The sequence below is a fragment of the Heterocephalus glaber genome, unplaced genomic scaffold (genome assembly GCF_053883595.1).
Source record: "Heterocephalus glaber isolate CG9 unplaced genomic scaffold, H.glaber_assembly_v1.0 deba00001546, whole genome shotgun sequence".
NCBI lineage: Eukaryota > Metazoa > Chordata > Mammalia > Rodentia > Bathyergidae > Heterocephalus > Heterocephalus glaber.
Window position 1 is genome coordinate 3,267,423 of NW_028258339.1, and position 23,716 is coordinate 3,291,138.

Here is a 23,716-nt window from a genome sequence, read left to right on the forward strand (position 1 = left end):
ATTTCAGTGGACACGGTGGCCTTGTTTTTCAATGCTGTTGAACTCTGTGTGCGCCGGGTGCGTGCGTGCGTGCGTGCGTGTGTGTGTGTGTAATCGCTCAGGGTCTTCCTCAAACCTGTTACCTCTAGATCAGCATGGACAGATTAAGGGTGTAATGTGTAGGATGGAGCTCAGTGGTACAGTGCTTACCTAACATGTACAAAGCCCTAGCATCACACATACACACAGATTACTGAGTTCTTCAGGTGGGCCAGTAATCTGAGTGCAATCAGGCTAATAAGTTGACTCACCTCACAAGGCAGAGTCAAGTCAAAACAGATGACATTATCTGTTTCCATGGTGCTTTGTTTTACCCTGGCCCATCTGGCCCATCCCATGGTATCATTCTTCATGTAAAAGTGTACTATATTATCTGGACTGAACTAGAATTGTGGGCCGCTGTGGCAAAGCAGATAGATGAGTAACACAGGGGTTCAGTTTACACATTTATTATAGAAATCCCCTTCCAGTGTGGGTAGTGTCTTGGCCCCAGATCCATTGGTACAAAAAGAAAGTTTAACACCAGGTAAATGGGGTAGGGGAACCCCCAGCTCCAGAAAGTCACAGATAGCGATCATAGAAAACACAGTTTGTGTAATTTGTTTAAAAAGTGGTGAATGTAAGGAAAGCCAAGGAAGATGTGACGTGGGCTGTGACCCATGGCCAGACGTCACCTGAGGATTTTACTGACATCATCCAGATGCCAGGTTCAACCACCACAGCATCCCAGAATGTAACACACCTGATGGCTCTCAAACTCCTGTGGCCTCCTGATTGGAGATGGTGGGCACACAGGCTGAGGGTACAGACAAGGACAGGGCCCTTCAGGTATCCCATCCACACTTCAATCCATCCAAAGGTGAGCAGAGAGCCCACCTGCACAAGAACTCCCTTAGTAGGAGATGGCAGGAGTTCTGTTTATACCAGAGTCTCCTGGTGGCCCTAAACAGGGCCCGGGGACTCTATATGGTCCATTTTATTTGGGGGAGCTTCCTAAATGGGACAGGCTGGGCATGGGGACAGGAATGAACCCAACCAGGACGAACTCACAGTTTCCCTTTTATAAAACGCCTAGTGTTGGGTGAAGACAGTGAATACTAAATCACAACTGTAAACAGAAATGTAGGAAGGGGCTTAGAGTCCCCATGACATTACCCCCTCTCTGAAGCTGATTGAGGCCCCCAGTCCCCAGCACAGTATGAGAGGAGAAGCAGGGTATCACACCTTGGGCCCATGGGGAGCCAGGGGCCTTGGAAGATCAGGCTGGCACCCCCCAGAACTGAGAGCAACCACATCCCAGAGCTCAGCAAATTTGCCTGTGTGCTCCTCAGGCTGGAGTCATGCCCAGGCCAACAAGGGGCATATCAGGAAGAGTCAAACCAGTGTCCCTGGGGTTTGGGAGTCAGAACTGGAAGACTGCTCCCCCTCTAGCGTCAGGTCACTTAAGCGAGCGCTCAGCTCCGGGGGGTACAGGAAATCCGCGTAGTATCTTTAGAAGGGACAGCAGGAATCCGGAGGACAGGGTGGGGAAGATGAGAGGAGAAGAAAAGACAGACAAGACACAGAAAGAGGAAAACAGGCTCGTTAAAGAGGTGAAGGCAGGTATAAGACAGCACCTTCAAGGCTCCCAAGCATGGGGCATGGAAAAAGAGGAAGAGAAAGGTAAGGGGCACACGATGTCCCTTCCTCCTGGCACCCTGACTTCAAGGCTCACTTTCAGCTGACATGCACTGGTTAAAATATTAAAATGCTTCTATAGCTTGGTAAAGAGCTGCTGCTAACAGCACCCAAGATCCACCTCCACCAGGACCCCAAGGACTAACACTGCTCATGCCTGGTACAGTCACTATGCCAATGCTGCAACGAATGTCCTTGTGGCCCCAGTCATTAGCTATCACGACTACTTCCCTAGCCTGGATAACTCTGCCACTTCAAGAGACCCCTACCCATCAATAAAAGCAGCCCCCATACCTGCTGGAGACAGGGGGTGCTGTGAAACTCCTTGAGTGCGGGAGCGCTGCCTGGCTGGGGGCCCCATAGAGCGCCGGGCCCACCTCATAGCAGCGGGCATGGAGTAAGGGCGGGTGTGGTGGGCCCACATGTGGCAGCACAGGCCGGCGCTGGGGCCCCATGGCCAGTCCCGAGTTCCGGATGTACCAGTCCCGCAGCCCCTCCAAGGCAAGGTTCTTGTGGCCGCTGCGCTCACCAGCTGGGGGTATACGGGTGGGTGGGGGCATCCACAGGAGAGGGTTTGGATGCACCTCCAGGCCCTCAACAGCTTCTGAGGACAGGCCACAGGGCTTAGTACGGGTAGCACGGGTGTGGGGGTCCTTGCTGCGGAGGAGGGGGCTGCTGCTGTCAGCTGAATACATGGGTGGTGGGCCGGGGAGCATGGTGAGGAGCCCATCCCGACGGGAGAGGGGTCCTGGGGCCTCAGCTGCAGGCAGCAGTTCCCCCCAGCCTGCCCCGCCACCACTTCGGGGCAGGCCCCGGTCCAAGGAATAGTCCAAGAGGAAGTCTCCACACACAGGTGGTAGCCTGGGGGCCCCACGGGAGACAGGGGCAGCTGAACTAGGCCGGGTGGCCCGGGGAGGGTCTAGGGGGCCAGCTGTGCGGGAGGAGAAGGAAGGGGGTGGTTGGGGGCGCTCATATAGCACCTCACTGCTTTTGCAGACTGGGGGGCCAGTGGCAGGGGGAGCCAGAGGGGCAGGTGGGGAACCAGCTCCCCCACCAGCTGCCCGGTCCACCAGCAGGGCCTCAGAGCTGTTGCTGCGGCGAGTGCGAGCTGCGAAGAGGGAGGCACGATCAGAGGCAGGTTCCCCCCGGGGGAAGCCCATCTGGGAGTCTTGACTGCCGGACCACTGGCGAGAATGGAGGCCTTCGGGTCTGGAGCACAGAGGTAGGGGTAATGGGAGGAAGGTCAGAAAAATGAGGCACATGACCTGAGTGCCCTCCCTACCTCATCTCTTTCTGAGCCTCACTTACACATTTCTAAAATGGACCTAGGATTATAAGATGTTGTGTGTGAAGGTGACAGTAGCACGTTAATGGCAGCTGAGGTTTGGTCCCAGACTAGGGGGTCCAGGAGTTAGAAATGTATTGGGGGACAGGGCTGCTAGCTGAGGGGGGCTGTAAATATGTGTAGAACCGAGGAGAAAACACTGGCAGAGGAGGAGCCACAGAGAGGTTTCTTCCTGACCCCTCAATTCCTGCTAAGGTCCTGCTTGTGGCTTCTCTCTACCTCCAGGACCAGGTATCAGTCCTTAGGCTTGGAATATAACACCAGTCTGAACTGTCGCATCATGTATGTGAACCACAATAGCCACCATGCACAGAATGGAGGACCCACAAGGACAGGGCCTTGGTGTATTTTTTGCAGCCTGGGGAAAGTAGGCGCTGGTAAGTATTTAACAGCATAGTGATTAAAAGCAAACTCTAGAGTCAAAATTGCTTGGGTTCAAATATCAGGCCTTCAGTTTACTAACAAGTAATCTTTACACTTCAGTTTGCTCATCTATAAAATGGGAATGCCAATAACACCCCTTCAGAGGGATCTCATGATACTTAAATAAGCTGCTATAAAGTACTGATTACTAGCAGATGATAGGTACTTAGTACGTTACCCAGAACTTATAATGCCTGTGTTTTTTAAAATAAAATGTAGGAGTTTTATTAAGTTCTTTAAATTTCTACTCCATGTTTTTTTTTCTTTTTGGAGTATTTTTAATCGATCACTCATGGGCTGGGGATTTAGCTCGGTGGTTCTGCCACCTGCCTCGCAAGCACAAGGACCTGAGTTAGGTCCCCAGTACCAAAAAAAAAAAAAAAAGAAAGAAATTAATCAATCACTCATAATTTGTTCAAATTCCTAAGTCTTTCAAAGGCTGATATTACTATGTCCACTTCAAAAATGAGACAATGATTCACAAGGGAAATAACCTGTACAAAACACAGGAAAGCCCATACTCAAACTTTGGTGTTTCTGTTCCCAATTTCCTCCCCTTTCTTCACCAAGATAATTCCTATTCGCCTTCAAAGCCCAACTGCCCATTTCCCACACCTTTTGACAATTTCTCCTCAACACCTCCAGTCAGAACTAAAGGTACCCTCCTCTGATCCTCAGACCCACCCCCAGAGTCCCCTTACTTGCACAGCTGGGGGCCAGTGCCCCGGGTGAGGACAGGGGTGGCAGGCACACTTCGCCCCTCAAAACTGGAGGCACTCCTGGGCAGTGAGCGGGTGGGGCTAGACAGAGATGGGCAGGCCCAGGTCGGGGCCCAGGTTAGAGTCCATACCCCACAGCAGGCCCTCCTGTCATCCCAGGCTCAGGATCCCATTCCTGGCTCCTGGGGTGCGGGGAGAAAGAGTTCATCCTCACCTGGTAGGGCTGGCCACAGAGTTCCGCCTGCTCTTCAAATCCCCATAAAGATCTGACGGGGGTGGTTTCCACGGGGTTCGCCTCTCAGGGCTCCCCCCAGATGCTGCCCGAAGCTGGTCCCACGCCTTGGGTGGTGAGGGGCGCTCGGCCAGAGAGAAGCAGCCACGGGGCTCCTCTGAGTGGAAGAAAAAAACTGGGGTAGAAGTTAAAAAGAAAGGGCCCAGCTGAGGATTTAGCTCAGTGGTGCTGCTGCCTGCCTCGAAAGCGGAAGGTCCCGAGTTTGATCCCTGGTACCAAAAAAAAAAAAAAAGAAAGGGCCCAGATGGGCCAGGACAGGTTGGCGCAAAGCACAGGGCAAAGGCTAGTGCTGGGATAGGGGTTAAGGAGGCTAAGGAGCTAAGGAATGAGACAGGGCAAAAAGAGGAAGAGAGGAGCTCACAGTGTAGGCCCTGGGGCTGTGGAGGGAGGGATGGGGTGATACTAAGATGATGGGTGGGGGCCAGGGATGGTGGTACATGCCTGTTAATCCCAGCACTCAGGAAGCTGAGTCAGGAAGAGACCAGCCTGGACTACACAGTGAGTTCAAGGCCAGCCTGTACTACATAGCAAGACCCTGTCTCTAAAACAAAGCAAAAAATACCCCCCAAAAGATGGGGGCCATAGAAAGATGGAGCACAGCTAAGGAACAGCTAAACAAGTAGGGGAGGGTCTGAGCATCACTGAGTGGGTTGAGGGAACCTAGCAGGGGACTGGGGGCAGGTTAAGGGATACAAGTCCTCACCATTGTCATGGCTGGCCCCGGATTCTGAGAGGGAGCTGCTCTCCGAGTGCAGGACTACATCTTCTATAGGTGAGAAGGAAGAAAAACAGAACTATCACCCCAAGGCCTAGGTACCATCCCATTTCCCCTCTAGATGGGCTCTTCTGCTTACCCCACATTCTGGGTGGTCCCTCCTCACTCTGTTCCCTTCCCAGAAACCCACTTTTACCTTAATGGAAGACCAGCATGGGCTTGGGCCTTCACTTTCCTGGGGCCTACTACTCAGTCCCTCAAGGTCTCCCTTGCCCATTTATCGCCCTTTATCACAACTCTTCTTACTCGATGGCTCCTTTAAGATCTGTCCATCTCTCACCATTCACTGGCTGCTCACCCATCCCCCCCACCACCACATCCATTAGCCAGAGCTCATTTCCTGGCCTATGCTCCCCATGTCATTGGTGGGATTCTAAGGCCTGGCTCACCTTGGCTGAGTTGAGTTAGGCGCGTGCCTAGGCAGACTCCCTGGGTGGTGATGAGTGCCCCTGAGGACAGTGGCAGTGGTTGGGGTGGAAGCACTGGGAGGCCAAGGCGGGCCCGGACATCTCCAAGCTGCTCCTCCAGCTCATGTAGCCTCCGAAGAGCATCTGCCTGCACCTGGCGCCGACGCCGGCGCTGCTCAGCACTCAGCTCAGGGGCCAAGGCCAAGCGACGAGCAGCTGCAGCGATCTGCTGCTGCACTGACACCTCCCGCTCCAGGGCCTCAAGAGCCAGCTCCTATGGGGCCCAAGAGGGGTGGAATAGGACCAAATGTTGGAAATGGCCAGGCACAGGACCCAGGCAGTGGCAGAATCCATCTGCACTGGAAGCGGGGCCTGCTCTTCCTGCAGGCAGGCCTATCTGCCTAGGGATGGAGCTTAGTCATCCTCCCTGGGCTGGGCATGTTCATCTTCCTGAAAGTGGGAGGCCAGTCCTGATAGAGTTAGGGACAGCATAATACCAGAAAACCACCTCTTCTAGCCCTTTCCCTTCTCATCTCCACCTCCCAGGTTACTCCCAGGCATTCTTTCCATGCCTGTTCCTCCCCCTTTCCCCCACCATCTCACCCTCCATACCCATCTACTCACCTCAGCAGGGCACAAGGAGAGGTGTGCTGGGTTAGGATGCACTGGAGGGTAGGCACGGGCTGCAGGGGGCCGGCGGCGGATCAGCTGAGGATGTTCACCAGGCTCCAGTGGGCACTCAGGGGGCAACTGGCCAGTAAGCTCCTGGAGGAGGCAGGGGATAGACATGACCAAGAGTCAATTGTAGGCACAGAGTAAAGCAGTGATGATCCCAAAAGCTACAGAAGTCCTCTGTGGAGCCTGGCCCTGCCCAGCACCCCACACATATTATGTCTCTTCCTCCACCAGGCAGGTGAGTAGCATAGACTCTCAGCCCTTCAATGGCCTAAACCCTGGGGCAGGAGGTACCAAAGGCTTCGAAACCAAGAGTGCAGAATATTGCAGTTTTTATAAAGAAGACACAGTCTATGTAGTGTACTTTATATAATATTCCCATCAGGTCTGGGGCTGCATAGTCTGAACCACGTTATTATTTCCAGCAAACTGTGTGGACATTCACACACAAGCTGTAAGTCAAAACTATAAATCAGCGGGGCCAGGGATTAGCTCAGCAGTTCTGCCGCCCACCTCGCAAGCGCAAGGATCTGAGTTCGATCCCCAGGACCAAAAACAAAAAAACAACAAAAAACAAAAAAACAACTATAAATCATCCTATGTCAGTTCAGGGTAGGCTGTGCTGCCAAATTTTGGAAAAGGGTTTTATTTTTTGAGGCTTTGGGGATTTAGAGTTGTTGCGTGGGAATTGTGGGCTGACATCACCGTATTTCACTGATTCGCTGATTCTAAGATGTTTAAGCAGAGCTTTGAGGAGACAAGGGGTTATCAGATAACCTACACCCCAGACAAGTGGCTCAGCAACTGCCAACACAGCTGGCCTACCCAGGGCCCCAGCTCCTCACTCCCTCCCACTTGAGACCCCTAGGACCTGGCTCTCACCGCCTCCTGGAGACAAACTTTTCTGAGCTCCTGAAGTTTCAGGCTCAGTGCCTCCTGGAGAGCCCGCTGCCGGTCAAGTAGCCCCCGAAGACGCTCTGACTTCACCTGGGGGGCAGCCTCTCCAAACAGGGCAGCTGGACACAGAGGGAGCAAAGATCAGTGGGGTAGCTAAGGCATCCTGGAGCATCTGTGGCACCAGAGACCAACCCTCCCCAAGAGAGCAGGTAGTGATTCAAAGCAGGGGAAGAGCAGCAGGAGGGGGAACCAGCTACCAACCTGGGACATTGACGATAGGAGAGCTGATCAGCTGACCTTTGACTTCCATCTCGATGCTGTGGGGAGCCCGTGGCTGATGGCTAGACAAGGCCTGAGAGTGACACAGGGGCCATTAAGGAAGCAGAATACATGATATACCACCCCACACCCTGGCCCCTGGCCCAACCCAGGTTCCCATGCTCTAGCTGGGGATTCCTTGGGCCCCACCCACCTGCCTGGCCTGCCCTCTCACAGTCTTTTTTTTTTTGAGACAGTCTCCACTATGCAATTCAAGTTGGCTTCAAACTCACTATGTAGCTTAGGCTAGCCTCAAACTTGAAGCAATCCTCTTGCCTCAGCCTCCTGAGTGCTGGGAGTACAGGCGTGCATCACCATGCCTGGCTTCCCTCTCATATTCTTTCTTTCTTTTTTTTTTTGGTACTGGAGCTTGAACTCGGGTCCTTGTGCTTGCGCAGCAGGAGGCGAAACCACTGAGCTAAATCCCCGGCCCTTCCCTCTCATATTCTGTGTTGATGTCTGGACCCACTTGGCCCTGGTACCTTGGTTCCCTTCCCATTGAGTGGGAACACAGCAAGTGGGACGCTGGGTGGACTTACGCCTCCTCAGAGGCCCATGAGCCACTGCCAGAGGTCTTGCCTGGGGAGAGAGAAATAGTGGTACAAATTCGATCAAGTATAACAACAGGGGGCACTTATTAAGCACCTGGGTGCCTAGAACAGTTACCTACTATGCCACATTGAATCTTCACAACCCCCCAGTGATAGGAGTTCTGTGATTATTACTCCTGTGTTAGAGATGAAGAAAGTAAGGCACAGAGAGATGAGGTGACTTGCCCACAGCCAAGGACACAGTGTAGGCCTACTCCTCAGGTCCTACATTCTCCCTCACTAGAGTTGCTCCAAGTCCACCGACTTCCTCATAAGTTCCCCAGTCTATCCGTTCTCAGGGCCTTTGCCCAGGCTGTGGCTGCTGTCAGGAGTGTTGTTTTCAAAGTCTCACCGCCATAGCCCTACTTCTCACTTAACATTCTAGGGCTTATATGTCACTTCCAGAGATGGACCCTGCATAGTACCCTCTCACTACTGCTGTCCAACAAGAGACTGGCCTCCCCTGTACCTCCCTGTCTTTTCCTGTTACATCAGCATCTTCAGTACCTCCAACACCACTGCACACACAGTAAGTGCTCCAAGAACATGCTGCAGACTGAACAAGTGATTGTGTGAACACAGGCTCAGAGAGCTGAGCCAGGATCTATGCCCAGGTCTGTGGGTCTATTGTCCCAGCTCCATCCTGGAGCCCTGATGTAGCAAGTATTCATATGATCTCAGGGTCCCTCTAGGCTTTTTCTTCCTCTGAGCCTGTCCTGAGATTACCAAAGGGAAGTCACCATGCCAAGATTTGTGAGAAGCAGTCCACAGCTACAGATAACAAGCCACCCGTCCCCTGCCTCCTTTCCTGCCCCCCTAAACCTTGGGTGACCGTGGAGACTACCTTGGCTGGGTGCCAGCTCTCCCTCTCTCACATCCTGCTCAGTCCCCAGCTGGGCAACCTGGTGACATCACCTCCCACCACCTGGCCTAATCTCCACAGCAGGTGACTGGGAGAGCCTCATGGGCCAGTTTTCACCCCAACTACCCTGAAATCCACAGCTAGTCTTGACATGGTAGCCAGGTGGGGTGAACACCCAGGCAACCAAGAGCATGGGTTCAAGCGACTCCCCATCTTTATATTGTGGGCTATGGCTGAGCTCCCCCTTGCTTTGGGACCTTAACATCCCCCGCTTTCTCTGCAGTCCTCCTGCCTGCCCGACAGGGTCTGTATCCTCCCCTGAAGCACTTATGCCCTGTCCTCATTATCAGGGGTGAGGTCAGTTCTAAAGCAGGTGCATCTAATCTGCAGCCCACAGGCCACTTGGCCTCTTTTTCCTTAATATTATAATAAAAATATTTTTGATTAGCAGGGTTTTTTTGATACTGGGGATTGAACTCAGGACCTTGAGCTTGGGAGGCAGGTGCGATGCCACTGAGCTAAATCCTCGGCCCATAAAAACATTTTTTTTGTTTGGTATCAGGGATTGAACTAGGGACCTTGCACTTTCGAGACAGGTGGAGGCACTACTGAGCTAAATCCCCAGTCGAATAAAAACATTTTTAAAAGGCAGTTTTGATACTTATATACATAAACTATATTATATATTTTACATGTGGCCCCAAACCATGCCTATTCACTCAGTGTGGCCCAGGCAAGCCAAAAGATCGGACACCCATGCCAAAGCCTTTCCACAAAGCCAGGCCAGCTGTACTTTACAGAGGCCTCACACACTCACCCATCTAAGGGCTGACACTTCCCAGCATATGCCCTAGCTCAGTCTCTTCTGCCTCACAGGTCCAGGGGCTCTCCCTATTTTCTAAAGCCTCATTTGGGTTTGGGGGAACATTCACCAAGCTCCCCTGAGCTTTCCTCCACCCCAATAAAAACCCAACCCCCACCCCGGGCCTTTCACCCCATTCACCAAAGATGGGTCCCACATCCCACACAGGGTTGCCTCAATCCTTCCTTCTTTGGGAGCTCAGAGCATCCTGGAAGTCTACATGGGTCAAGACAGGAACCCTGACTCCACCCTGTCAGCCTGACCTCTGGGACATAGCTACAGCATGAGTCATGGGGTCACTGGGCAGGCTAAGCACAAGGTCAACACCTCGAACCCCCACGCCCAGCTCTGGAACCTTTGCCTTTGCTCACTTGCCCTCCATATACTTACTTTGGGCCTAGGGCTGCCGCGTTACCAAGCAGAGATGGTTGGAAGGGGATCTCAGCAATCTCCTCCCACTGGTGACCCCAGGGGCCTTCTGGTCTGTCGGTCCTCCACGGGATCAGTCTGCCCTCCCCTAGTGGGGCTGGGCTAAAGTAGGAGAGCTGTAGAGGGCACCCCCATACCCCAAGGCAGGCCCAGCAGGTTTTTCAGGTCTGCCCTTCTGACACCTCAGCCCAGAATGAAATTCCTGGCTGTAATGACTGTTTACAACCAAGATACCTCAGCTGGGTGGCACCCCAACACTGTCAGCAGGACCCCCACTTTCATATCCTGCTGCCACTGGAGCAAATAAGCACTCCCCACCTCCAAGTCCCTACTTCCTCCATTCCAGGTGAACAAATGGGGGGTGGGCAGGCAGGTGCCTGGGAAATAGTTTCTCAATAGCCAGGTCTGTCCTTTCCAGAGGGACTGGCCCTGGGGTGGGGGAGGGCAGAGGCAGCTCAGCAGGAGAGAAAGGAGAGGAAGTGCGAGTGAGGTGGAGGAGGGGTACTCAGGCAGCTCTTCTCCCCCATACCTCCCCACCCATTTCTGGCCAGGAATCAATCTGTCCCAGAAAAGGAAGTTGGACATTTTGGGCTTCACCTCGAGCCCCCCACTGCACTCCACACTGTCAGCATACTTCTTCCACAGACCTGGCTCTCTCCGGAAGGGAACTTCAGCATACCCTACCTCAGCCCCTATGCTCTTGTCTCCCCCACACCCTGGGCCCACTGCTTCCAGGTGCTCACCAATGCCAGAGAGTACTGCAGAGTAGCCTCGGGTACCTAAAAAACAGTAGTTGTCTTGGCCAGGCCCTGGCTCGGCTGGTAGTGACACTCAGCAGCAGTGGCAGATGCCTTGGCCGCCTCCCACAAGGTAATGGCCCAGCCTACCTGGTCAGGAACTGGGCTGGCCCACACCTTTTAACCCTTGCCTGCCTGCCAGTAAAGCTAGGGCCACCCAAGGTGGGAGGGAGGCAATGTCAGGGCCAGGTCCCCTCAGGGTGCCCATCATGACCAAGAAGAGAACCTAGAACTATCTCCCTTAACCCAGACACTTGGTGGAGAACTGATGAGGGGGCTAAGAGTGATGCAAGTAGCTGCTGCCTGAAGTGCTGCCCAGATTCCCAGAGGCTGCATGCCCAAGGGTAGGACCTTGGGCCTGGGGGGCTGGAGCCTAGGGAGACCTGGGCTGTGAATCAGGTTTACGTCTCTCAGCAGTGGGCATCCCCTCTCTGAGACCCCTATTCTTCCCTCCCAGGGCAGGATGGGGGTATATCTTGGAGCAACTCCCACCATCATTAGGGTAAGTTTTCCAAGTTGGGGATAGAGGAAGTTGACTTTTCTAAGGAGAGGCTAGGTTTCAGGACCCCACTACCTTCCACAGCTCCAGAAAAAAAATTCCTAATAAACTGTCCACAACTTATGCCCTACAAACCGGGGTGGGGGAAATGATGATGCTATAGACTAGTGGTGGCGAACCTATGGCATGTATACCACAGCAGGCTGTTTGTATGACTGAAAGCTCTAAAAGGTTCACCTCACCATCACTGGTAGAGACCCAGTCTCCTCAGAGCCACTGTATAGATGTGGAAGCTGAGGCTCCAAGAAGTAAAGAGGTCTGACTGAGATCATGGTGACATCCATAAGAACTAGAGAGGGAGTAAAAAAACCAAAACTAGGTCCTGGGCTACAGCAGACAGAGGCTACTCCTGAGGGAGAAGGAAGAGGAGGAAGAGGGCTCAGGCTTCTACATACCCTTGCTGGGTCTCCTGTACCTTCCCCCCTCAACCTTTCTGGCCAGAAGTCAGGCTTCATGGCAGGAAATTGAGGGCTCTGCATCCTCACAAGGTACTACTACCCGTATAAGACCATCTGGGCTCTGGGCCTGTCCCAGGATACACCACATTCTGTGATCTATGTGGGACCATCTGCTCTGTGACCTTAGGGCCCAAGTATACCCCAGGCAACCCCTGCAGCCCTGCCATGAGGTGAACGGGAGTGTGAGGAATGCTTCCTCTCTACTTGGCAGGTTGGCCTAGCCTGGAGTGGAGCTCCCTATCACATAGCTATTAAGGCTTCCCATCATCACCTTTCTTCTTGGGGATGAGATTTCCAGTGTGGGACACAAAGGGCCCTTTCATTACCTCCCTCTCAGCCTCTGCTGGATTGCCCAGGGCTGGTGGAGGTCCTCCCAGAGGGGTGATGGTGGAAAGTGTCCTCTTAGCCATGGCTTCTCCAACCTCTTGTGGGCCACCAAGAATGTTGGAAAGATCCTCTCCCCCCAGAAAAGCTGGTCATGGTGCTGTGAACCTGTAATCCCAGCACTCAGTAGGCTGAGGCAGGTGGATCCCCAAGAGTTCAAGGCCAGCCTAAACTACATAGTGAAACCCTGTCTCAAAAAACAAAAGACAAAAAACCCAAGAATGTTGGAAAGAGGAAAGTTTATAAAAATAAGAGCCAGGAGGGACAGAAGGATCTGACTAGTAATGCAAATTGAGTCTCAAAACTTAGGTTCTCTCATCTGTAACATTGTGTAAAAGGTGGTTCCAGAGACAAGAGAGGCCAAAAGAACTCAACTCTGGAAAGAATTTCAAAGTGCAAGGAAACTCACACCATGTCATTAATGACTGTTAATAAAAATAACAGCCCACACAGAGGTGGCCCAGTGTGGGGGGAAGTGGCGGAGAGCAGGTAGCTGTACCTCCTGGGCCAGGCAGACAAGTTGATTAGAATCACCTACACATCACTGTCCTGGCCCATGATTTTTTTTTGGTACCAAGCAACCAAGTCCCCAGTTCTTTTTTTATTTTGAGATAAGATCTTGCTAAGTCATTGTTATGGCTTGTGTCCCCCCAAAGCCTCATGTGGTCATGGGTGGGGTTTTTTGTAGGTGGCTGGATCTAGGGTGTGTGATGCTGGGATTAAGGCTGCCCCACCCTGGGTGTGGGTGGCACCACCCAAAGGGCAAGTAGCCTGGATGAAATATAAAGGCAGGCTTGGTTGCTGCTGCTACTTCTCTGCTTTGCTGCCTTCTGCATACCTGCCCTGCCATGGACTGTTTCTGCTCTGCAATGCACCTCTGCCATGCCACCCTGGCTTGGAGCTAGCTTACTATGGACTGAAACCTCTATAATCTCTGGGCCAAAATAAACCTTTTCCCTCTTAACTTTGAGTATCAGGTATTTTGGCTCAGAAATGAGAAGAGTAACTGAGACAGTCACTAAGTTTTGGGGGTTTTGTTTTTGGTTCTTCAAGACAGATTCTCACTATGTAGTCCAGGCTGGCCTTGAACTCACTCTGTAGCCCAAGCTAGCTTCAAAGTCACAGCAATCCTCCTGCCTCAGCCTCCCAGGGATTACAGGCCTGTACTGCACTGAGCTTTAGTCCATGACTTTTTTTTTTTCAGACAGGGTCTCATAATGTAGTTCAGACTGGCCTGGAGCTCACTACATAGCACAGGCTGGCCTCAAACTCACAGTGGTCCTCCTACCTCCACCTCCTGAATGCTAGGGTTACAGGCATGCACCACCACGCCTGGCTAGTCATGACTTTTAATAGCATGGAAGATTGCCTAACTTCTAAACTCCACTTCAGCAGGTCCTGAGCCACACATGGTCCTTAAACAGCTAGTAAATGGTAGGTCTGGGATTTGACCTCGCTCTGTCATTTATTGGCTATGTGAGTGCTTGGACGAGTCACTTAACCACTCTGTGCCAAAATATCCGCACCTGCTAAATGGGCATGATAACAATGTAACTCACAAGGCTGATACGAGCCTAAATGAGTTAATACATTTAAAGCTTGCTTGCTTAGAACTTCGTGGCAGGCAGTAAGTGCTTAGTGTGCTGGCTGTCATAATTATAAATATTTCTCTCCATAAACCCAATAATTAAACAGATCCCTTCAGATTATTTTTTTTCACAGAAGTGGTATTTTTCAGCCTCACCAGATAAATTTGAAATAGAACTGTTTTCCTTCAGATAACTTGTCTGTCCCTATCCAAAATCAGAAATCAAATGTATTCAGATCCATCTGAGATAGAGCTGGTATCAGTCAGCCTCCAAACCTTCACTACTTACCAAACCAGACTTATTTGATTTTTTTTTTTTTTTTTTGGTACCGGGGATCGAACTCGGGTCCTCGGGTCCTTGGGCTTTTGAGGCAGGAGGCAGAACCACTGAGCTAAATCCCCAGCCCAAGACATATTTGAAACAAAGCTGTTTTCCCTCATTCTCTAACCTCTTCCCAATCAATATTAAAAATAGAGGAACCACGCCACCTGCCTCGAAAGCGCAAGGTCCCGAGTTCGATCCCTAGTACCAAAAAAAAAAAAAGAAAGAAAGAAAAAAGAAAAAAATCGCAGGAACCAAATACATTCAGATAAATTGTCGGGACACTCACAGTCCAAATACAGGAACTGATTTCTTTTGTACGATGCTGACAATGGAACCCAGAGCCTTGTGCATGTCAGGCAGGTGCTCTAATACTGAGCTATATCCCCAGCTCCTGGATATATATATTTTTAGTCATCCCTAATTATCTGAATTTTCCCTCTTTACTATGTAAAATGTGAAAATGAAGTCTCTTCAGATAACTTGGTTGTTTCACTGTCTGAACTTCCAGAGGTCTCCTTCTTAAAGAACTCAGGTACCAAACAGGATGGGGCAATGAGGAATCCCTGCGTTGTCTGGAATAGGTTTTGGGTAAATAAGATAGGTCTGATATTCATTATTCAAACTTAACACGCTATGAGAAGTGCAGGAACAAAATATAATTGAATAACACATTACCCTATTGCTATCCAAATTCTCCTCCATCCTCAGAATCACAAAGATTCAGAGAGAAAGAGAATCTCATATTATTGATATTATTGTTACAACTAAATGAACCTGTTTTTGTTTTTTTTTTAAGACAAGGTCTTGCTGTGTTACCAGATTGGCCTCAAATTCCTGGACTCAAACAATCCTACTGCCTCAGCCTCCTCAGGAGCTGGGACTAGAGGTGGGAGCCACCACATCTAGCTGGATTGGCCTGATTCTTACATCCAGTGACAGCCTGTATCCCTCCCCCAACACATACACAGACCAGTCTCACAGAGGTGGGGTAGACTTAGCACCAAAATATTTATTGCTTACTGCTAGAAGAGGAACAAACCCTAGCCTGCGTCCCACCACTACAAGTCCTGAAGCCTCTGGTCTAGAATAGACATTTTTCAGGCCAGGAAACCCAGGATTACACACCCAGGACCAAGATCAAAGGTAAAAAGTAACATGTCCTAGAAAATTCCTACATATCCCTACCCTCAACTTCCCCACCTCCCCCAACATGGTACAGCCCCCAGTGCAGAAAGGGATTACATGGAATGTATGGATGGAAACATGACCCAGACGCTCAGAGTCCCAGAGAGTCACTGAATAATTTAAGGTGTTCTTTCACTTGGGGGAGGGCAGGGGGTACAGGAACATTTCCATGCTCTCCTGGGGCAAGAAGAGAAATGTAAGCTCTAAGTGAGATCACTAGGGTGAGAGTAGGGAAGGAAAGATTCCATCAGCCACATAGGGCTCACAGGCTGCTTGTGTTTGTCAAGTGAAGCATTTGCGATGTACTTCTGAAGCCCTGGGAACAGAGCAGGGTATAATGGGACCCCTGTATTGGAGTCAGAAGGGATGGGAAGTGGGTTTGGGGAAGGAGAAAAGTCCAAACAGGCTGGAAGGGCAAACTAAGGGGTAGAACAGAGGTCTGGGGTTGAAATGGGATAGGATGAAAGGAAAAGACAGGAAGGAGTGCAAGGAATAAAACAGAAAGTCATTATAGGATGGAGGACAAGAGGCCAGATGGAATGAGCCAGGATGCTGGCCAGAGGGTGAAATAAAGTGAGGTTTGGGACAAGACTAAAAGCACAATAAGGAGGCAAAACAGCAGGGCAGAGGTCAGGGCCAGTAGAGACCAATAGCCAAGAGATATGACTCCTGGCCAACCCAGTGATCAAGGCAGAGGACAGGTAAAAGGGGAGGTGCAGGTTGGAGGTCAGGAACAGGAAAAGACCAGGACAGAAGACAGGAATGAGGTGGTGATGAGACAAGAAAAGAGGGAAAAACAGGACAAGATTGAGATAGGGACAGGACAGGAGACAGGGCAGTTTAAAGATGGAGAGCCAGGATGGAGACCAGGAGTTGAGAGAGAGACGTAGAGAAAGTAAAGAACAGATCAGGAATCAGGACAGAACTGCATCAGACTTGGGTTAGGGGGACAGGACACAAGCGAAAGGAGTTCAGAGACTGAAGCATTGTGGGAACAGACATCAAGCATCAGGACAGAAATTGCAGTCAGTGTTGGGCACCGGGACAGAGCAAGGTGAGCTGCACAGATGGGACAGGGTCAGGAAAGGATCTGGGGTTTGGGCAAGGACCTTGAGGACAGAGCTGGGTGGGTTTGGGGATCGGGACTGGGTTCAGGGGGACAAAACAGAGGGTGAGAACTACATCAGGCCAGAATTCGACTAGGTCAGGGTCGGACTGAAGGTCCTAAAGCAAAGGCTGGCAGGAGTTTGGGGTTTAAAAAGATGTGGCCAGGTCAGACAGGGGTCAGGGATGAAGCCTTGGGGTCAGAGGTCTCAGGTGCACGCGAGGTACATCCTCTTCGGCGTTTCCGGGCCCTCATCCCGCCCTGTTCCCTCCCTTCTCCCCCTGGCAGGCGATGGTACTCACCGAGGGTCCCGGCGCGAGAGGCGAGTGGGGTCGGTGCAGGCCGGCAGGGCAGTGGGCGGGCGCACCCCTCCCTCCTGGCGCCCTGCTCGTGCCCGGGGCGCGCGCCTCCTCCCCCTCCGCGCCCTGCCAGTGGGCCGCGTTCGGCCCCGCGACTGTTAGCCGTGGGGAGCGAACGGGGGGGGGGAGCGCCAAAGGGTGAGAGAGGAGCGTCAGCCCCACAGTGGGCGATGGACCCCCGCCCCCCACCTTTAGGTCGGGTCGGTCCGCTTGCGGAGGCACGGCCACCTCCGCTGCTGAGCTCCAGCCTGGGGTGGGGGGGACGGGGTGGGGGCGCGAGACCACAGCAACGCCGGAGAGGAGGTGCGCAGGCGCCAACTCGGGTCTTCGATTTTTTAATTTTTTTTCCAGCCTTAGGATCGCCAGGAGCGAACCAGTTTGGAACGCATGCGCACACGTTCTGTCGGGGCGGCAGAGCCCTTCCCCGCTGAGGCCACGCCCCTCGGTGAGCGGACGGGCAGTCCTTACCCCAAGTCACCTAACCATACTCCAAAACAGTACCCCAAACTGTTTTCTCTAAGCCATCATCTCACCTCTATAATTCCCCTAACGACGTCCCCTGTGCTGTCCCCCAAATGCAACCCAAACCACCCTCCACCCTCCAAACTAAACCCTCAAAGTATTGTCTTGGGCCGGGATTTAGCTCAGTGGTTCCGCGGCCTGCCTTGCAAGCCCAAGGTCCCAAGTTCGATCCCCGGTACCAAAAAAAAAAGAGTATTGTCTTGATACTTCCAATCCACCCTCCATGGACAACCAAGCTGCACCAATAAACCATGCTCTATTAACTTTCCACTTGACTCCAAATCACATTGTGTTGACCCCAAGCTATACACCTAAATTACCCTCCATGGATATCAAAATTGCAGCCAAAAGAGCATTCATAGACCCTCCCCCAATGCACCACAAACTGCCCCCCATCAACTCTCAAATCACTACCTCTGAATTTCAATCTATAAACCACCTTCCATCATTCCCCAAATTGTATCCCCAAACTACTGTCCATTTATCCCAAACAGTACATCCATCCACTCATCCTGGACATGGGAGCTGCACCAATAAACTACCTTCTACTACCCTCAACTTGTTCCCTCCAAACCATCTGCAATCAGCCCTTAAATCCAATTAATTAAGCCCTTAATTTTCAAATAATACTTCTATTTTATTTATTTATTTTTATTTTTTGAGTTGCTGGGGCTCAAACTCAGGACCCAGCCATAGGAGGCTATGGTAGCCTGGCTTCAGTAGTGGCCTTTAAGGCCAAGGGTATGGCAGGGGCTGGAGCCCAGGACATAGGGCTCATGGCAGCAAGGCCAAGAACAAGGAGTGGATCCTGGTCACCAAGCTGGGCTGGTTGGTCAGGGAGATGAAGATCAAGTCTCTTCATTATCAGACACTGTGGTGTCCAGTGGCTCCAGGATTTTGTTCTGTTCAAAGAATTGGATGGGACAACTGATGAATCAGAAAGTTTAACATTTATTTAAAGGAAAAAAGGAGCCAGGCATGGTGGTGTACTCAGGAGGCTGAGGCAGGAGAATCAACATAAGAAGACAACCTGGGCTACATAGTGAGACCCTATATTTAAAAAAAAACAAATAAGGGCTAGGGATTTAGCTCAGTGGTTCCACTGCCTGCCTCACAAGCGCCAGGTCCCAAGTTCGATCCCTGCTACCAAAAATAAATAAATAAATAAATAAATAAATAAATAAAAAGGAAAGATAAAAGAAGATGAAACAGAAGTGCTCAAGAAGAAAAAGTGAGCCAGGTGTGTTGGCATGTTCCTGTAGTCCCAGCACTCAGGAGCCTGGGGCAGGAATATTGCCTCGAATTCAAGGCTAGCCTGGGCTACATAGTGAGTCCAAGGCCAGCCTGAACTACATAGTGAGACCCTGTATCAAAAAAACTAAAAAAAAAAAAATGAAGAAGAAGAAGAAAAAGTGAAGATATGCCCTGCACTCACAATAGGCCACTGCAAGAACAAGAGGGGAGTAGCAAGGAAGTCAATGGGTGTCATCTTTCATTCTTCTTTTGTTTTGTTTTTTAATAAATTTTATTTTATCCCATTCCCCCCTCAAGCCCCTGCGCGTCCTTTTTTTTTTTTTTTTTTTTTTTCTATGTAGTCCAGGCTGGCCTTGAACTCACAGTAATCCTCCAGCCTTGACTTCCTGAGTGCTGGGATTACAGGTGTGTTCCACCATGCCAGGCTCATATCTTCTTTTGGCATCAAATCCAAGCATCCCACACAGGACTTTGAAGCTGCTCTGAGCATGCTTGCTGGCTGTGATCTGACAGCTCTATACGATAGGTAAGTCATGCCTGGTTGTCCAGCCTCTTTTCCATGCCCTAATCTGCCTCACCTGGAGGAGATTTAGCTCTTCTACCTGGCCATCAAGGAGTCTGAGATGATTGACTTTTTCCTGGGCAAAGTTCTACAGATCATCCCGTGCAGAAGCTGACCCTTGTCACCATTAGGGACTATAATGGTCACATTGGTCTGGCTGTAAAGTGGTCCAAGGAGGTAGCTACTGCCATCTGATGGGGCATCATCCTGGCCAAGCTCTCCATTGTCCCCCTCCAGAGAAGCTACTGGGGGAACAAGATAGGCAGGCCCCATTCTGTCCTTTGCAAGGTGGTGGCTGTTGTAGCTCCATGTCATGCATCTGATCTCTGCTCCCAAAGGCACAGGCATTGTCTCAGCCCCTGTGCCCAAGAAGTTGCTGTCGATGGCTACTATTGATGACAAATACACCTCTGCCAGAGGCTGCACTGCCGCTCTGGGCAATTTCATCAAGGCCACCTTTGATGCCATTTCCAAGACCTACAGCTGCCTGACGCCTGACCTCTAGAAAGAGACCGTGTTCACTAAGTCTCCCTGCCAAGGTGGTGGCCCACACCTGTGATCCCAGCACTCAGGAGGCTGAGGCAAGGGGATGGCCGTGAGTTCAAGGCCAGCCTGAACTACATAGTGAGATCCTGTCTCAAAAAAAAGGTAGAAGCTGGGTGTGGTGGCACGTGCCTGTGATCCCACCACTGGAGTAGGAGCAGGGGGTAGGAGGACCATGAGCCAGCCTGGGAAATTTAATGAAACCCTGTCTTAAAATTTAATGAAGGAAGGAAGGGAAGGAGGAAGAAAGGTAGATAGATAGGTAGGTCAGTGGTAGAGTGGACCTGGACTCAATTCCCAGTTAAAAAAATCCTTAATCATATCTGCAAAGTATCTGTCTCTCCCCCATCCCAATATAACATTCACCGATTCCAGGGATCAGAATGACGGTATCTTTGGTGCATGTGTGTGGGGTATTAGTCAGGCTATCCTGACAGTTAACATCTCTACTCTTTAGACTACTTTAGAACTCTGTCTCTAAACACCCAGTATTTTCCTAGTCTCTCAGTTGCACCCCAAACCATCTTCACAACCATTTTCCCAATCCATCCTCAATTATCTCCCACCTGCACTCTCAAACTGTCTTCTAGCAGCCCCATTTCTCCAAAGACCTTTATGTGATCCTTCCAGTTCATTTGAACTGTCCTGTAGTAGACCCCAACTTCACTGCTTGCCGCCCTCAATCACTGTTTCTGTTGATTCCCAAATACCTTGGATTTTACCATTCAAGTGTCCTCTTTCCACCCTCCAAGGCGCCTCTTCTCTAGTCTTGAAGTTGTCTCTCGGTGAAATTCCAGTTGCATCTGATGGGCAGAGGGGAGGCTGGAGTACTGAGAAAGTTGAAAGATCAGAGCAAAGGGATATTGTATAAGGTTGCCTTGCAGAAGCGCCTGTCATGGAGATATTTGAGAAATGTGGATGAAGCTGATGTTTGTAAGACTGGGGTGTGTGTGTGTATGTGACAGGTTAATTAATCTGTGGGTCTAATGCTGTAAATATTTGCTCCTCTGTGTTGCAAGTCTTTTCATTCTGTTTCATCTTTCATCATAATGTAGGGTGTGTGTGTGTGTGTGTGTGTGTGTGTGTGTGATGCTAGCGATGGAACCCAAGGCTTTGTATATGCTAGGCAAGCACTCTACCTCTGAGCTACATGCTCAGCCCAGATTGTAGTTTTTTGTTTTGGTTTTAGTTTGATTTGGTTTAGTTTTGAGACAGGGTCTCAATATGCTGCCCAAGCTGATCTCAAACTCCTGGACTCAAGCAATATTCCTGCCTCATCTTCCTGAATACCAGGGATTAGCAGTGCCAACCACCATGCAGGGGCTCAAACTATAGTTTTTATTTTAGTGTGGAATGGAGAAGCTATGGAACATGGGGACAGGGAGTGCCTGCATTCAAATTGCAGGTTTAATGAGTTGGGGTGACCATTAGGAAGTGACTTTAACTTGCAGTACCTTTTCCTGATCTGTAGGCTAAAATAATAATCATAACCCTTATCAGAGGTCTATTATGAGGATGAAAATGCATTTGTGTGGATAAAGTGCCAAGGACAAGTAAATGTTGGTTATTGTCACTTTTCTATCTTTTTCTTCGTGTATCTTGCTGCATTTTTCTCTCTGTATAGTTCAGGCTGGCCTTGAACTCACTATGTAGCCCAGGCTGACTCCAAACTCGTGGCAATCCTTCTGCCTCAACCTTCTGAGTGCTGGGATTGTAGGTATGTATCACCACACCCAGCCAGATGTCCATTTTTTATTGGGTCATTAAATTTGGGGGAGGTCTAAAGTTTTTTTAATTCTTTGTATATTCTAGATATTAGTCCTCTGTCTGAGGAGTAGCTGACAAAATTTTTCTCCGTTCTGTAGGATGCCTCTTCACTCTGTTGGTTTCCTCTGCTGTGCACAAACTTTTTAATTTGATGTGACCCCATTTGTTGATTCTTGGTATTATTTCTTATGCAACCAGGGTTCTGTTCACAAAGTCTTTGCCTATACCTATGTCTTCAAGTGTTTTACCTATTTTGTCTTCCAGTAGATTTAGTGTTTCTTTTCTTTTTTTTTTTTTTTTGGTACCGGGGATCGAACTTGGGACCTCGCGCTTGTGAGGTAGGCGGCGGAACCACTGAGCTAAATCCCCGGTCCTGGATTTAGTGTTTCTGTTCTAATATTTAGATCTTTGATCCATTTTGATTTTAGTTTAAATGGTGAGAGACATGGGTCTAGGTTCAAGCTACAACGCGTAGGCAGCCAGTTTTTTCAGCACCATTTGTTAAAAGAGGCTATTTTTCCTCCAGTGAAAGGATTTCTTCTTTTGTAAAATTAGCCATTACAGGCGGGGCTCGAGCGCGGCTCGGCGGGCACACCCCCGGCTCGCGGCCCCCTCCGCGCTCTCTCTGCCGCTTCCTCTCGCTCCCGGGTCAGAGGGCAGGAGCGAGAAGATGGCGAAGACGTGGAACTATCTGTTCAAGCTGCTGCTGATCAGCGACTCGGGCGTGGGCAAAAACCTGCCTCCTCTTCCCCTTCTCCGAGGACGCCTTCAACACCACCTTCATCTGCACCATCGGAATTGATTTTAAAATCAGAACTACCGAATAGTTTCACTAGTGTGAGAAACTGATAGTGTAAACAAAGGTTAAAATGATTAAAATGAATAATTGATAATTTGAAATAGGAAAAATGGTCCAAAGATGAAGGAGTGAAGGGAGGGGAAGGGGAAAGGAAAAGAGGGAAAGGAAAAACTATGAGAAAAGAAAAAAAATGGAAATGAAATCTATGTAAATAGGGAAGGGCGCACAGAAAAAAATATGAACCAAGATACATCATGTACAGGTACAAACACCCAATGATAAATGTAAACGAATTGTATACCTAAAGTGTACCAATAAAATGTAGCAATAAAAAAAGTATATATTTTCTTCTTAGGTTCACCCCTTAGCTTGCTGGTTTTGTTGTAATATCTGATTTCTACCATAATCCCCATCGGTAAGAGTGAACAAAAGTTAGATTTAGATTTTAGTTAGCAGAAAGCAAATCTATAAGGGGAAGGATTAACTTGTCGATATAAATTTAAGAGATAGTCATAATGATGGTGAAAATAACGATCTTTGGGTCTATTTTTTTTAAATAAAAGTACATAGACTTAGAACATCCCCTAGGAAAAGTCTTGCCTTTTTATTAGGGAAAATATGACCAACATTTCAGTTTTAAAACAGCTCTTATTGAATATGTAGTGCCCAGCTTCATCTATTTAGGTGCACTGTGACAGAACTTTGTCCAGTCATTTGGGCTGAAGCCTTTCTCCCCAAACATTGATACTGGTATTCCTATTGTAGATGAAACCATCACATTTTTTTAAAAAAAGTATTTTGTGTCAGTTTATGTGCCAAATTCAGATTATAATGTCATTGTTGTTATTGTAGCTTTCAGTCCCATAACACAGAAGGGAATAGGAAAGAGGTGACTAAGAATATGAATTCTGTTGTAATTAATCTTTCTGTCATGCCTGCCAAGACTGCTCTCATGCTAGGTAGTTAAGAACAGAAGGTGGAAGTGGAAATGATGGAATGCTTGTTACCACAAGGATTTCTGCTTCAAATTAGGATCTGTTGTTTAAATGCTTAGATCAGTTAGCCTTTACTACTTCTTTTAAAACTTAGAAACAATTTAGTGGCTGCATGTATGCCAGAGCTATTTTTTTTTTTTTTTTTGGTACTGGGGATCGAACTCGAGTCCTTGCGCTTGCGCAGCAGGCAGCGAAACCACTAAG

The 23,716-nt window shown here is 49.8% G+C and overlaps 1 protein-coding gene and 1 pseudogene across 9 annotated transcripts; one reads left to right on the top strand and one right to left on the bottom strand.

Moving 5' to 3' along the window:
• Nucleotides 1–472: 472 nt before the first annotated feature.
• Ccdc120 (coiled-coil domain containing 120) lies at nt 473–20,859 on the bottom strand. 9 transcript variants are annotated; one of them, XM_013068227.3, is made up of 12 exons: nt 11,054–16,505; nt 10,272–10,412; nt 8,050–8,146; nt 7,511–7,601; nt 7,235–7,368; nt 6,302–6,442; nt 5,660–5,951; nt 5,199–5,261; nt 4,418–4,610; nt 4,186–4,284; nt 2,011–2,925; nt 473–1,528 (listed from the first exon to the last, which is right to left on the bottom strand). In XM_013068227.3, exons 4-12 carry the CDS (start codon nt 7,557–7,559, stop codon nt 1,414–1,416), a joined length of 2,001 nt encoding a protein of 666 aa, XP_012923681.1. In that variant the 5' UTR covers nt 7,560–7,601; nt 8,050–8,146; nt 10,272–10,412; nt 11,054–16,505; the 3' UTR covers nt 473–1,413. The 9 variants fall into 9 exon arrangements, with proteins under 9 accessions (XP_012923681.1, XP_012923682.1, XP_087045845.1 ...); XM_013068228.3 differs by having other exon boundaries at nt 10,272–10,426; XM_087189719.1 differs by lacking the exons at nt 10,272–10,412; nt 11,054–16,505 and adding an exon at nt 20,662–20,859.
• On the top strand, nt 18,336–20,687 carry LOC147824390 (small ribosomal subunit protein uS5 pseudogene; annotated as a pseudogene).
• Nucleotides 20,860–23,716: the final 2,857 nt, after the last annotated feature.